At 36.3% G+C, this 16,271-nt stretch overlaps 1 protein-coding gene across 3 annotated transcripts in view; it reads right to left on the reverse strand.

The window, feature by feature from the left end:
* Positions 1–16,271, reverse strand: part of MALRD1 (MAM and LDL receptor class A domain containing 1) — a 292,727-nt gene that overhangs the window by 254,159 nt on the left and 22,297 nt on the right. For all 3 annotated transcript variants that reach the window (XM_068934618.1, XM_009673718.2, XM_068934619.1), the window contains exons 7-9: positions 14,722–14,879; positions 8,800–8,892; positions 6,352–6,559 (exon numbers count right to left, since the gene is read on the reverse strand). In XM_068934618.1, coding sequence (XP_068790719.1) covers positions 6,352–6,559; positions 8,800–8,892; positions 14,722–14,879 — 459 coding nt within the window. The remainder of the gene's footprint in view (positions 1–6,351; positions 6,560–8,799; positions 8,893–14,721; positions 14,880–16,271) is intronic.

Consider the following 16,271-nt stretch of genomic DNA (forward strand, 5'->3'; position numbering starts at 1 on the left):
GTATCCTTGTTAAGTCACCAGATCCAGAGTTCTGCATCCAAGAAACCCTGCTCCTTTTCTTCTTTCAAGGATAATACCGAGCCAGCTTTTTTAACACCACTTCAGATTTAGAAGAAAATGTATAAATGTGGTCTACTTGTTTGAGGACACATGCAGTGAAGACAGACATACATCCACAAAAGGACGCAATCCAAAATCAAAATTTTTAAACCAATCACTTTTTCTATCCCTAATCAAGTCTGAACACACCTATAAAGGTACAAAGAACACTCATGATGTTGTTTTGTGAAGAAAACAAATTCCAGCTCTAGTTAAGTACATGCAATGATACCAGCAACAAATTTTGGATGCTACTTTTTCTTTTCACTGCGTTTGCACTTCTGAAATGACAGACTCTATAGAAATAACCAATCATCATGCAGAGAAGCTGAGCAAAAGACACTTGCCAATTCCAACTGTTTTACCATAAGTAGTTTATGGAAATTAATATGGAAATGAAATATTTCACATTAATAAACAAATTTAATAAAGGAATTAATATGTTAGGAAGTAGCTCTGCTATAAATGCAAGTGAAATCCAATTGCCTGAGTTAACAATTTGACTTTAATTTTATCCCTTCTTGATTCTAAAAGCTAAGAAACGCTTGCAAATGTTTAATCAAGTCTGAAAAGAAGTTCTACACTTAATTTGACACTCAAATCCAAGTAAGACAACTTCTCAGCATATTTTTTCACTGCTCAAACATTAACAAACTCCTTTCCTGTCCAAACAGTGCATGACTTTCATTATAAATAGCCCTTTTCAATATTTTTATTTGGATCTTCAAGTGATTATAGGGAACGCATCACCATCCGTAGTTGGAGAACAAGTGACAACACTAATATTTTCTGAGGAGTTGTACTTCAGTTGTGTAAGTTACATAGATGGGAAAGCATATTCCGAATATATTATGTGCCTTCCCATTGCATCTCTTACCATCACGGCTTATGCTATTTACTTCCTGCGAGGATTTCACTGGATTCAAACTGCAGAAAGATATTTCACATTCTGAAAGTAAAACCAGTGAATCCTTATTTTTGGACATGCATCTATTTGTAGTTCAGCAAAAGAGAAAGGAAATTAAAATAAAGACAATCACTTTTAATAACAAGCCAAATTGGAAATATAATCTATTTTTTCTTGTGGGTGTATCAACATTTCTCAACTAGTCAAGGATTAAATTATTACATCAGTTCTGCAAACAATGACAGTGGGATATAACCAGGAGAAAAAAGTTCCCCAAACTCATCTGCTTCAATTTTGAGAAATAAGCAATCACTAAAACTATTAAATATACTGGAAAGACTTTTCAATCAATGTGAACCAATTTGCCACATTTTCTTAAATAGTCAGGAAACAAAGCATATACTCCAAGAGCAGTAGAAGGTTAGCAGGAAATGTTTTCTATGCCTTGCTCATTCTACCTATACAGCTCCTCTTGATCCTTTTTGGGAAAAACAGAGCAGTACTGTCAGCTCAGCTGAGTTACCAGCCAATTACAGTTGTTTCAACTTTGCTAGCTTACAACTGGGTAATGCTTTTTAATCCTACTCTGACAGCCCGATCAAGTGAACCCAATTGAAGACACACAGCTCTTCTTTCCATCAGGCTGGTGCTTCTCTGAGTCCTGGCATTGAATTAATTGGGGTTCTGCCCTTGTGATGGCAGCAGCCAGGTTCCTATGGGATTTTGAATACAAACCATCAGTATGATCAACAAAGTGCTATAATATTAACTTTGCTGTTAATATTTCATCATTTCCAGCTAAAGCTTAATACCATTCTGAGAAATGGAAGCGTTATGCCTACACCTTTTTAGTCACTATCAGTGCACATTCCCTACCAATCTATGGAGATGAATTTTTCATTAATATATTACTATTTATGTATAATTTAATAATGGATTCATGCAGAAAGATCACAAATAGCCCTAGGTCACCTAGCCAGAATTTCTGTATGTTGTCAGTCACTAGATAGATATCCCATAGCACCCTGACATCTTAGTTAAGCTGACCTCATCCCCTTCTGGAACTACTCACTCACATTCCTTAGAGTTAAGAGACTGATGGGTTTAAGAGAATCCCATGTCAACACTAGGTCTGCAGAGAGTAATCTTGCTGGAGCCGATAGGTCCTTCAGAAAACCTCCAAAATGTTGTTTCATTTCATCAAAATAAAATTGACCCCTTAAGAAAGGGGCTAGAATTCTGTACCCAAGGAGGTTTTTTTTATTATGAAACTGCTAATCTTCTACCTTTTTGAACCAGTGAGCGATGGCTGAATTAACCAAACATAGTTTAAGATCTTTTAAAACATTTATTAAAAATCCATGCACTTTAGGAACCCTAAAAAAGGTTGATGTCTTGCCGATCTGTTCTTACTCTATAAATAAAACCACATCCCTATTGTCATGCCACAGTTGTAAGCAAAAATAAAAATAGGATCTTTGTCAAAACTGTAAGAGTTAAACACAAAGCTGGTGCTACACAGTATTGATCAGTAACAAAGAAGTCCATGAATATAACATAGATGTAGCTTCGTTTTCTCCATGCATACATACAAGATTGATGGACAGATACTGGCAATCCCATAAAATTAGTGTGTCACAGGAAATGTATAAACATGCACTTAAACAAATATTTCAGACTAAGAAAAATGCTACTTTAAACTCGAATGGTAACAAAATGGTCTGTTTATATGTTAATCTGTTGTAGAAGTTTTCATGAATTTACAATCGCAAATCGCTTATACAGCGGTAGAAGGAACATATTTTTAAAATTATTCACATTTCCCTCATTCAACATACTTTCTATTCAAAATGATACAAACCTTAGGTAGGCCTAAAAATATCTGATCTATTTTTGGAGATGCGGAAGGAAAACAAAAGAGTTAAACTGAAGATAGGTGCTTTAAGGAAGCTTCTAATTAGGCTTAATAAGAGGAAGGTGATGCTCTTTCAGAAACAGCTGTAGGATGTCACACCCCAAAACTACTACTGATGAGTAGGTAATTTCCAGAAAGAATACTGTAAGTGTGATATCTCTTGAAAACTTCTAGATTTCTTGCCAAGTAGCTAGGAATCCTAGCTAATGATTCATTTGAAATGCTTATTATATGTATTATGCATGTTACATATAAATAATAAATAATAATAAGCATAAAGTTTGATGTTTTCATCATTTGGCATGCCATTTAGTGAAAAAGTTCCTTTATGTTAGATGGGAAAAAAGAAACATGAGCATGAAAGAGTTTCTTTACCCTTCCAATTATCTAAGAACTGTATTTCATTTTCTCCATTTTGAATAAATTAATTAGGATTTGATCAATTATTAGCCTTCATTGTGAACTAAGAAATTTAGAAGTGATCTCAAATAAGTGATATCAAATAAGACGTAATGAAAACGTAGAATTTAATAGTAAAAATATTAATTTAACAATCTGCTCACTTCGTTAGATTCATTGATTTCAATGGAACTACTGAAGTAGGCAATTATGCATGTATGTAAGTATTTCCAGCAGAAGTTCCCTATTTTTCAAAGACTTTCAATCTCATATATTTAAAAATATATATACATATAAATGTGCAAAGACTAACCAGAAAGTTAGAGAAGCTGTCTAAAACATAACTATTTGTTCTTGCAAGAAATTGCATTTTTATAGGACCATTCACATTGAGTTAACATGAATAAAGAAAATCATTATTTTTCCTTCCTGTTATAATGAGGCCAAGAAAATCCTCAAAGAACAGGAAAATCCTTCACATCGCTAGGTAGCAGCTGCCTGCCTGTGTTTTCATCCAGTATGGAGATCTGCCAGTTCTGTTTCATGAGAGTACTTCATCAAAGAAGACTACTAAGGCTGTATCCAAAGATAGTTGCTAAAATACTTTCAAGAATATAGGCCAAAATATGCACTACTGTACCAGATAGGAATTTTTACTAGAAATTAATGTGAAAAAATGTAGTGCACTCAAAATATCATGGAGGACAATTTCAAGATCGTGTGGAAAATGTGCATAGTGGGAGGAAAGGTTGAACAAATGATATAAGTAAAGGACAGTTTGTGCTTTAGGTCTCTTTTGTTCAGGATTGCAGAAACTGTCAGAAAGATAAATTTTCTAAGCAGACCAGACTGCTGAAGAGCCAAATTTTACCCTTAGGGTTATCTTTTCTGAAAAGGAGTCTATGAGGTATCCAAGACAATATCAACCATTAAAATGGACCAACTTTAGAAACAATCACTCTTATTTTAAATATAGTTATTTCTTCCCTTTCTCCTCTTAGCCAGCAGTCATCAGAGTAGCATATAAACTGCTATGAGCCACTTATATTTTAGAAAAGCAAATTTTCACCCTTTTTTGAGAGGACTGACATACCTTTGTTCTCTGATCTAACAAGATGATGCATCTTTGATCTGAGAATGCTTAAACACAGTGAAGCACATAGCCCCTATGTGTCAGGTTAAACTGAGTGTGGTATTTTCTTTACTTTAAAATATACTAGGAACTGGTTGAGAATCAGTGCCACACTGTAAACTAAAGTCATCTACAGAGACAGCAGCAGACCGTGAGTGCTAAGCAGTGAAACTGAAGAAGGTTTTGCACACGCTGGGACTCCTGTTAGTCCCTGCCACAACATGCTAATTCCGGTGGTGCCAAGAAATACAGCTCTGGGACCTCCAGGCTATTGTAACTCTTCCTTTGAGGCCTTTCTCTGCCCACTTTCCAGTTTTTCTGACTCTTTCACATGAGCAGGAAGCAAGCTCTACCAAGTTCTTGCTTTTACACTATAATTTTGAGCATATATCTAGGCTACTCACTTCTTTTTCAGTTGCAGAATGACCATGTCCAGTGTATGAGGAACAGAGGTGAAAATAAAATGAGAAAGTGTAATAGATTGTGTGCAAAATATAATAGCAAAAAATTACCTGTAAGTGTTTAGAATTATTTTTATTTTCATTTTCTGTAGTAATTGCTGTTCCTCAACTGCAACAACTAATTTTCATTCCTTCTTTAAATCTTAAAATTATTCTTTTATGTCCCCAGTCAATATGGACCACTGTTTTTTCAGCTGGAACTCTAAATCACTGAAAAATAAAATCCAGTGCATAAAGCACTATTCGCTTTCTCTCCATTTCTCTTCCTAAAGCACATGAGAGAGCTCTCCATATTCCTGCCAGCAAACACACAGAATTAGCAGCATGGAATCAAGTCCTGTGAAAATGAAAAACACATCTCAAACAGGAAAATCCTATAGAGGCTCATGTTGGTTTAGATTCCACCTAGAAGTAAAGCAGTATAAACCTTCCTATTTAACATGCTGTTTCAACATTTGCTCCTATTGCCTGTTTCAGATATGGCTCCTGCATGACAGTTTAAGTGACTGAAAAGATTAAAGTGTAAAGAAAACTCAGAGTTTTGAGTTCCTAAAGTTTTCTCAAGGAATTTTTTTTTTAATTATCAGCATTCTCCATCCTGCTACTTTGAGTTCACACAAAATTTTAATTTGCACCTCCCAGCAGCAATGTATATCATTACCAGTATCTGAAGTATGCGCACGGTTTTTATCTGCAACGTACATTTAAGGCTCAGAGCGCTGCTGCCACAGGCAAATATACATATAGAGGCATGCCATATAATATTAATTTTAGAAGCCACAGCTGCTCTAAAATTACTTTCATATGGAGCTCTAAAATGCTTCAGAAGTATTACAGACATCTTCCAGTAATTTTATTTTTTTTCTGTTTATTGTGCAGTTGAAGACGTGGCTTCTGAGCAACCTTCAAATAAAAATAACATGGCTAGGATACAGCTCTGAAGTATAGCTGTCACTACCTTAATACTACTTTAAAACAAATTTATGAGGGAAATGTATCATCATACAAATATCATATCATCCAATGCACTTTCTCACATTGACTCATAGATAGTCCATACTAGAGAAGCAGTCAAACAACAAAACCCAGGGCAGATTTCAGGCTCTCTCAAAATTAGGGAAGTATAGGTTATAAAAGTATATGTAAGGAGTATATTTAGGCAAAAATATTAAAAATTTTGTGTTTCTGCAGACACTTAAAAAATTAGCATCTGGCTTCAAAACATATTGCTGAGGCCAGAAAGAAGTGGAAAGAAGAAAAATGTATGATAGCAGAATGTGCTATGAACACTGTCATGAATCTCTACATCAATGAAGTCCAGGAACAAAGCTGCCTAAATAATAGCTGTAAATTTTCTAGCCATTTCTTGGATACATTTGATTAGGTTTTGCAATACCCTGCAGCACCCTGTCCTGCTAAAGCAATGCTATTTACTTACAGCAAGCTGCTGGAGCCTCATCACTTCCATCACAACAGTCTGGGTGGGAGTCACAGGCTGATCCTCGTTTGATAGCCTGGCCGTCGGCGCAGCTGAATTCTTCTGAGGAGCAGAAACCTGGTGGCTCTGGTGGCGTAGTGTCCATGAGCTGGATGTTATTCAGACAGATAAAACCTTCTCTGCTCTGAACTGCTCCTTTAAACGTAAGCTGTGGATTGTTACAGTTAAAATACTTGCATTAACAAATGACCGAAAGGAACTGATTTTTTATTCCACAAAACAGTAAAGCCCTGGGAACGCACTGGGAGCTTTCCACTACAAAGCTTTAATAAAAATGCCAAATTTAAAATCGGAAGCTGACATTTTGTGTGCCTACGTCAGGTTGAATTTTTTGAAAATTTTCTGCTTAAAATGGTTCAATAAGTTCCAGGAGTGAAGTTAAGCAAAAAAGCCTATTGTAAAGAAAAAAAATACCAAATCTCAAAACCATTTGGCCAAAAAGGTTTAATGTCTCTATGCTTTCGATGAAGGACCTAAAATTTAGTTTCATAAAGAACCTGTGAAGATTTTCTTGAATCTACTTCAAGTCCCTTCAAAACCTCATTTTGCAGATACTAAAAGAAAAATTTTAGGTTATGCTCATACAGGTGAACCAAACGAGCTGGGGACTCTCCCCAGGCACCAATTGGCACAGCATAGCTCAACAACTAATCACTCTTTCATCTCTTAAGATAAGGTAGCTGCATCCAGACTACCAACTGGGAAGGATGCCTGCCTGCTGTTAGCCCTTGAGCTGTTCCAGGCACTCTCTGGGAAACAGCCAGTTTCCTTGAATCAAAACCTTGCTAGGGTCCATGCTAATGTTTTAATTATATGGGTTATCACATGCCAGTCCTTGGGCCTGTGCCCTGGCCCTGTTTAGTTTACCACTATTGACACTGGCATAGAGATTCAAGGAGCATTTCCCCTTCCCACACAGTTCCTTTACACCGATTGGATCTACCACAAGCCATTTTAAAGCAGTGGGATTTTGGAGGAACATGTCTGGCTCCCAGCCATCGTGGATCCAGCATTTCTGTGTTTGAAAGCAAGAAGATTATCCCATTTGTGCACGCCAGGTTTCTTTTGCTGGAGCTAAAGCAGCAAAGAGGAGGAAGCAGGCTTAGATTCATGAGAAAGATGAAGACGGGAATGGTAGTGAGGACTGAGGACAAGGGCAGGTTTTGGAGGCACAAATCAAAAACAGACCTATGGTATTTGACGGGATGGATATGGTCAGAGCGGTAGATGGAAAACTCAGAAAGTAATTGTGCAGGAGGTGAAAGACATAGCTAAAGGAAAGGGGAACTGGACAAGAGTTTCAGACAAAAGAGAAGGAAACTAAAGCAGATACAGTCCGAGGCAAAAGCAGAAGGCACTAACACGCTCCCCAAAGCCTGGAAATTAGGTTGGAGTAAAATCTTGGGAAGTGTTTGCTTTCTAAGAAATAAGAGTGATATATGTCACTATCTTCCACTAGTGACAATTTCTTCAAAATGACAAAGGCTATCAGTTTTCTACCAGTTCAAATGACAGAATGCTATCGTGAAAATATTACATGGTCACGTAACCAAAGACAGCGCCCTTTCTTCCCTAAGCTCAAGTGATCCGTACTGTCTTTGTACAAGAAAACTCAATTTTAGTATTTTTAATGAAACCTCAGCACCCTTTTGTTTATTTATTTTTAGTTACTGTAATATTGCATGCGTCTGGTTCATTATTTACTCTTTTCTTATGGGAAATCACAAGAGACAGGCCATAATGGGTACTTGTAATCTACTAGCTTGCTGAAATGTATTTATTCTAATACATGCCAGAAACTTCAGTACCTGTAATGAGCTGAATTTTTGTACTTTCACAGAGGTTATTTTTCCAGTTGACTGTTAAGATAGTCGAATATCTAACTTATTTGTGGAATTATGAAAAAAATAAAAATGTAAAATTACTTAAAATATAAATTTACAAATTAAAGAACTAAGTAGTTGCAAATTTGCATTCAGCTAAAAATTCAAGGGGAAGATTCTCTCCCAAAATTATTGGTTTATGTCATTCCACTGAAATCACACATATCTCACTCACACCATCCCACTTAATGGCATGTATATTACAATGCGCTAGAAAGAAATATCAGAATAACTGAGATGGACTCAGACAGCTGTAACCAAAGTTTGGGGAAACACATATACATTTTTCTGTTTGTTACTAAAAGCTAGTAGCTTCAGGATGTGAAACAGGAAAATTGTTTTTGTTGAATTATAACCAGAGCTTTACTCACATTGAAGTAATTAAAACCAGTAAGCCTTTCAGGATATTTATCATTTTAATAAGTTTCTAAGTTCCCTAGAAGATTTATGCACAATAAGGTGAATAATGTTCAAAAAATCAAGCACTTGCCTTTTTCATTCATACCTTTAATTTTTCCAGCTCTTCTGGTATCTGTACATCCACTTTGACCCATTCCTTCTTAGTCATTATGCTGGTTTCCCACAAAATACGTTCTTCCTGTGGAATATAGAATATGATGTTATGAAGCAAATTTTTCTCCCCCTGTAAATTATCAAGACCACTGTACACCCTTGGTCTTTTCATTCCTAGCCAGACCACCACCATATACCTACTCACTCTATAGGAGGAAATACAACTTCACATATTCATTTGCAATCTTTGCATTGGACTCTACCGGAAAGAGAAGGAAATAAGACATTTTAACTGTGATTAAGCAGGTTAATCATATAATTATCAGGGGGCATCTTGGTAGAACTAAAGTGAATTACTGTGTAAATTAACGCTTGTTTCTGCCAGACTTAGCAACATGTTTCCAAAAATATATGGAGCTTCATTGAAATTGAGGACAAAAATTCCAGAGGTATTAATGAGAACAGCCCTGGCTCTCTCAATAATAGTAATGAAGTATGCTAAGTTGTGTTATCGGTAGATGTAGTTTTCTTACTTCAAATTGAATTTGCAGTCTGTCAAAATTACCCAATAAACTGCTGATTTTTTTTATTAATCTATAAAACAAGCAGACAGAAAGTACTACCCAACAAATCCTAGTCATGTTCTGAATTACTTCAATTCCTATTTTCACTCCAGCTCCTGAGAATAACAGCAAGAGTGCTGAGTATGCTAAAGCACACTTTATGCAAGTGCTCCACACCCTTTTGATTCAATAATATGATGAAAACAAGCTCGTGCTCATTCTGCTTCTGGTCACAATTGTAAGTGGGCAGTGCAGTGGAGAAAAGAAATGTAGCAGCGTGAACTTCCCTTTCCTGAATAAAACCCTTTCAAGAATCAGCTCCAATATTGACCAAAACCAGCAAGACAGAAAAAACTGGAAGAAACTTTAATATAAGAAACATCTACAAACAGACTCGCCATTATAGGAATTAATAGCAAGTCCTTTTTTATGACACTGTGTGAAGTATTGGACAAATCTTTTCACACAGGATATTACAGAATTAGAGGAGGTTTAGAAAAAGCTATGAAGCAGGATAAGAGAAATGGAAACTGTCTTATATGAAGAGAAATTGAAAGGATTAAGATGTTTACCTTACAAGAGATGAATAAAAGAGGATATGAAAAGTACATGAAATGTTATCAATGCTATAGACGAGGATGGGGTTTTTTTTCCTGTCTTGCAATACAAAAGGAAGAAGTTGCCATCCACTCTTTTATGGATAAGAAGTTTGAATGAATAGGGCAATATTGATATGATTAGTGACTAACAGCTGATTACTTACCCTACTTTTCTAACAAGGCTTCAACTATTATGATATATTGGCAAAGCTAAAAGACTAAGTCTCCATTGACCAAGTGTTCAAACATCAGTTTTGGAAAACCACAAGACATGGCAAGCCAATGCCCCACTTCTAAGCACTAAACAATGTAAAATCATCAGCTTTGGATAAGCTAGACGGCATACATGATTGCAGAAATAAGTCAGCTTTGTTCACGTGATAGTTATTCAGCAAAAGTCTTTCAATGTCGAGAATGTTTCATTTTACATAAAACTTGCTTCATTTTGCTGAGTAATTCAGCTCCCAAAGCAAGCCTGTTAGTGATATTAGCCAGCAGTAGCCAAATATTAGACACAGAAAAGGATTACATACTAGCAGCCATACTGAATGGCAGATTAAAACCGTAGCCTGTGGTTACTACTAAAATAATGCTTTTAGATACGTTTCAGTTAATATAACTAGGCCCACCCTCCCACACACACACCCTCCAAGTACACTTGCATATCTTGTAGGGATACTGTACATTTACTGTTTGTTTGATTAGTTGTATCTGGATACTATAATTCTGTTGGCATGCAATTAACTTCTTTAGGTGCCCATCCCCCATGGCAATCTTTCTTCCCAACTTATTCTAATAAAAGTAGCTTGCAGTGGTAAACTGAATTTTCTGTACACTTGCCAGTATTCAGACATTCTAGGGCTCTTTCTTACATTGAAAGCAGTAAATCATCTCAGCTGCAGCAACTTTTTAAATTGGTTATTGTGCCCTCTAATTTTATACAGCTGTAGTGAGCCAATAATACCCTTTTCCACTTCCTAGCAATGTTTTCTCCGTAGAAGTCATCTGCTTGTTGGTTTCTTTCATTGCTCTGGTACAAATGGGTTAATCCCTCTTGTTCCTCTAACAGATTTCTTACTTCTCCAGTATTTTTTTTAGAAGGCTCAATGTATTGCTTTCTCAGTACTTTCCCTTGAGATTTATTTGGGTGATGCAGGAGAGCATAATATTATTAAAATATTCCCTTTATTGCAACATAATACAAAAGCAATTTTTTGTGAGGCTAATGTGAGCAAGAATTGTGAGATGCTTTTTCTTTCTTGCAATGTTTATTACAATAATGCTTCTCAAATCTGAAGGGTGGAAAAGACAACCAAAAGTTTTTCTCAGCTCCATTTGTAAAATACAGAATTTATTATCTGATATATCTCTACAGGTACATTTGCACACTGCTGTGCAACTGCACTCACCATTTTGGCCCCTCTTTTTTCATTTCAGCAAGTAATTTGAAACAAATGCTTATTTCTTCCCCTACAATGATTAATGTTTTTAAAGTGAATTACCTTTCACTCTTTCTGCAGAGGTGCGTACTTGCATAATTTTGGAAGTGCTGCAGAACACTTACAGAAATTTTAGTGCTTTAGGATACAAACACGTTTGCACATATAAACATAGGTTGAAGTTATCTTTTGTTCTGTATTTTAGTCTTTTGTAATACATACAAGATGTAAAGATAAAGAAGAAGATAAAAGGAAGAAGTGTAAGCCCATTACTTAACGGGAGGAATGAGCAAATAACAAATGGCATGTGACAGACTGAGGTCAACAAAGCCTTCTTTGGTTTCAATTTTCACAGAAAAGTTTAACATTTATCAGATGCTCAAGACAGTTAATACTGCTGACTGTGAATGCAAACATAGGCCAGAATAGAAGAACAACTTAACAAAAGCATACGCCAGAAGTACTGAAACTGGAAGGGAACCAGGAAATTTTAAGTTAAGGGTGCATAACTGAAAGAATATTTTACTATTAATAATTAACTTTGAGATCCTGAGGAAAATGCGTGGGAAACTGGAGAACTGAGAGAACAAAGAAGGATATACATTACTGTTAAGGGAAAAATACGGACTATGCAATTATAGGCCATTCAGCTGAAAGCTGGCAGCTCATAAGACACTGGAACAAATTGTTTCCAATAATCTCGTAAGCAGCTAGAGAATTAGAAAGTGAGCAACCAATCTGAACTGCTTCTGATCAGGAGCAAGTCACATCCAGCTAGTGTAATCTGTTTCTTTCTGACATAGTAAATAGCTTTGAAAAAGTAGAAGTGACTTGAGTGTTGTAAGGCTTTTAACATAATCTCATAGGACATTCTTTGAGCAAATTGAGAAAATTTGGCACAGATTAAATTACTGTAAAAGGGGCCTACAAATGGGACAGAGATAGGAATACAGATAGGAGGGAGGCCTTATTTAAAGAGTGGCTGTCAATATTTTTCTATGAAACTGAAAGAATATATTAAACAGGGCTCTGCATAGGTCTGTTGCAGGATTTGATATAATTCTTTGTGCTCACTAACCGTTTGGACGGTGGAATGGAAAATAACATTCAAAAAATGTGGATAACACTAAGTTGGAAGGAATCACAAGCACTTTGAATTGGAATTTAAAATTATCTTGATGTATATAAAACAGTTAGAAACCAATAACAAAGTTCAAAAACACATAAAGTATCATAGTTAGGAAAGAAAAATTCAGTGCAAGATATTAAATGAAGAGCTGCTTGGCTAGACCAGTAGTAATACAGAAAAAGATCTGCAGACTATCATGGACTGCAAGCTAAATGCAAGGTAACAACAGAATAGCTTTGACAAAAATAGTGCATTTTTTCCACCCTGCTCCATATACAAGAGCAATTTAAATTATCTGCATCATCTCCTAACTGATGTCCAAACATATAGGTTAGAAAATATATTCACTCCTCTCTGGCTTCTCTGCTAAAAGGGTGAGCGAGGCTAAGGATATGTCTGGAACGTCTCTAGTGCTTGTTCTCTGAGAACCATACTGAGCGAGACTGTTAAATGCAACCCAGTTTCTCTTTATGTCAGGCTTTTTAGTACTGGGCCATAGCACAAAATATTCGGAGAGGAGAGGTCCTCTTAACCATCATAAAAAGCAAAAGGGGGAGGAGGGAGGCATGCATAGTAACAGATAATGCAATTGACAGGTTATTATGACTGACAGCCTCCACGATTAGCACTTTGTTCAGTACCAAAACGTACATAACTTAAGTTTCCCTTCAATTAGGTTGAAGAAATCTAAAATACATGTCTGAGATCTTTTGATTTTGAAGCTTCCAGCAGAAGCTTATGTTTCTGATGGGTTTTCTGCCATATTTTGCAGTATGATGCTGGCTCATGGCAGATCCAAAAAACCCTGAATGCAATACACACACTTTTGGCTGAAGGAGAAATTCAATAACTAAAACAAAGGGATACAAGATTCTGTGGAAGCATCACAGACTGAACCAATACTGCCAAAAAAGTACTTCTAACGCGTATCTATAGAGTTATTTATCAATTAATTCAATTTATCTCTCCAATATTGTGGTAATTCAAATGTCAATCTTCCCACTTTTTGGCGGGTATCTTTTGTTCTATTTTCCGTGAAAGAAGACCATTAAATAGGATCCATTGATCCTATTTAGGTAAGCCATTGAAATCAGTATTCCTGTTCTGTCTGAAGATTGCCAGCGATGTCATACTGGGAAATCTATTGGCAAGTATTATGTCACAGATCTCCCTGCATCTGACCAGAATGCTGATCAGGTTACAGTCCCATGACACAGTAATGCATCACAGAAGAATATAACTATTCCCTTTTTATAAACGAAAAATGAATGAGAGCCTAGAGTCTTTTTTCATGAATCCTTGAAAACATAGTGGTAGACGAATAAGGTGTTCCCATTGCCTGTTCCTATATTTAGATCTCTTTACAGTATTATATCTCAGTCTTGTTTGTACCCCAGCTTTGAGAATGAAGTATGAAATGGATCTGTCTTTTTAAACACTTGTACTGCTGGGTGACAGGAATTTAATTCTAACATCAAAATATAAGAGCCATTAACTTAATGAGACCAGCTGTATTGCTCGTGCTTGCATTAAGTAACAGCACAGCAGCATCAATATTAAGTTATTTAATAAGACTTTCAAAGCGGACATTTTCACATCAGAAAGTCTTAACAGCACAAGCGAGGTAAGCGAAATGGAAATGGTTACCATTGTTGAACCAGCATTGTATTGCAGCTTGACATGTTCGTTTTGCTAATAGGTAGAGGAACAAGAAAATTATTGTTCTAAAACAGTGGGCAAAGCAAGGCAGGTGACCAAGCAAGAGCCTTCCAGACATATCAAGCCAGCCACTTTCCTTTTTTCTGTGCCTCTGCGGAGGACAGGCACCAGTTAAGCCTCCCTGCCACTGGTTTTCATGTTCCTGGTACAGAAGAAGGCTGGAAGAACTACTGCTATAGATTCTTCCCCTGAAATCACCAAACCATTTAATTCTGTAGCCACAGTTCCTCTTTGGACTTTTATTGCAGAACATTCACTCATTGAACCGGTTTATGGCTGAGATGGCACATACCCAGGTTTTACAGTTGCATACATCAGTGGAACTACACAAAGGATGTGATACTCTCAGTGTCCTAATGTGGGGGCCATGCAAGTACTACCACGTGTATTTCCTTGTAGTTTGGCCCGTAAGAGCTGGGCTGCCGTATCCTCGTGGTTTGGAAATGGAAACATATTTCTCCTTACCTGATTAGTATACAGCACTGCCTTGAGAAAGCTGCCTTCTGCCATGGAGTAATAAAATTGAAAATGGCAATTCTTGCCGAAGCAATGACACATAGAGCTGTTAAGATAAGCACTTTTGTATAATGTGTTGTCATTAGCTTCTACCCACACAAAATGGCCTGAAAAAAAGAAAAGTACACTTTTCAGAAAAATATATCTTTTGTGTCTCAGTCCTTAAAAATAAGGACTACTCCTTTCCCGTAACAAAACCATTGCCCTGTTCCCCCAAACAGTGGGATCTGATTGTTATGCTCAAGACATGACTTAGGCATCATCTATGCATTTCCTATTTAAAAAGAAAAGAGATATCTATCCTTATTTTCCTCACAGAATAACCTCAGCAACCAAGAATTACATCAGTTGATAGGATCTTGAAGTTGTTACTTTGTGTATTAAAAGCTGCAAACAGTCTCACATTCAGTTCAGCCACCTTACATTTTCAACCACACAATACCTGATCTTATATTTATTTGGAAACTGGGCTTTCTTCTTTCCTATTATGGCTTCCAGGAAATATCTTTCTACAGTAATACTTCTGCAGACTCTTCAAAATGAAAAAAGGGGGGAAAAAGTATTCTGCCTTACTGCTACAGGGAACTGCCGCCTCTCCACCTTGTAATGAAGTTCCTTAGTGCTGAGCTAGAATTTCTGCAACGAAGTTTTGGGAGCATATTGTCTTTCCATTTGAAGCAGGAAACCAATTTGGGCTCTTCTTGACCTGCTGCCCCTTATAAAAGCATTCCAACAGAGACCTAAAAGAACACTCCATCCCTTCAACAGCATCTTGTATCTGTCACAGTAAGAAGGCTACATTATATCAAATATAGCATGTCTTTTTCTTTCCCTCTCTTGAGCCATGGAATATTTTGCTGTCTGCTGAAGCACATAATTAAAATAATAAACAAGGATTGAAGAAAGATCTTAAGTTTCTGTGTTCACATCTGCAAATACAACTTACCTCAGATGCAGACTTACTTGTGCGTTATTTCAAGCTGAAGGAAAAAAGCATCATTTCACATGGAAAACATTTGATTTTGTAAGGTACCACATACTTTTCCTTTTGTTGCCACTTTACTCTTCATGTTGTGCAACCTTTTACACTGAAACATATGCTTGCAATTTCATTGAAATTAGGTTTTTAATTTCATGCCACAGAAGCTAACCTTGATATAAAGGAAATATTACACAAGTAAGCCAGCATCCTATTTTAAAGAGATTAATAAAGCATCTATGCTTCTACGGCTACTGCACTCTGCAGGAGATAAATATACGTTAACATTACAATTTGCAGTACCTGTTATTTATTTAAATTCTCTAACTGATGTCATTATAAAATGAACTCCAAGTTTTTGTTTGTTCTTGAAATCATGCATATACATGTGATAAATTTCAGACCTATTAATGATCTTGATTTGCTTTTTCAGACTGAAACTGGGAAAACACTCCAGTACTTTGCAATATATTTTCTAACGATAAATATAAATATTTAAGAGAAATATTTTAAGCATTGT

The sequence above is a fragment of the Struthio camelus genome, chromosome 2 (genome assembly GCF_040807025.1).
Source record: "Struthio camelus isolate bStrCam1 chromosome 2, bStrCam1.hap1, whole genome shotgun sequence".
In the NCBI taxonomy this organism is placed as follows: Eukaryota; Metazoa; Chordata; class Aves; order Struthioniformes; family Struthionidae; genus Struthio; species Struthio camelus.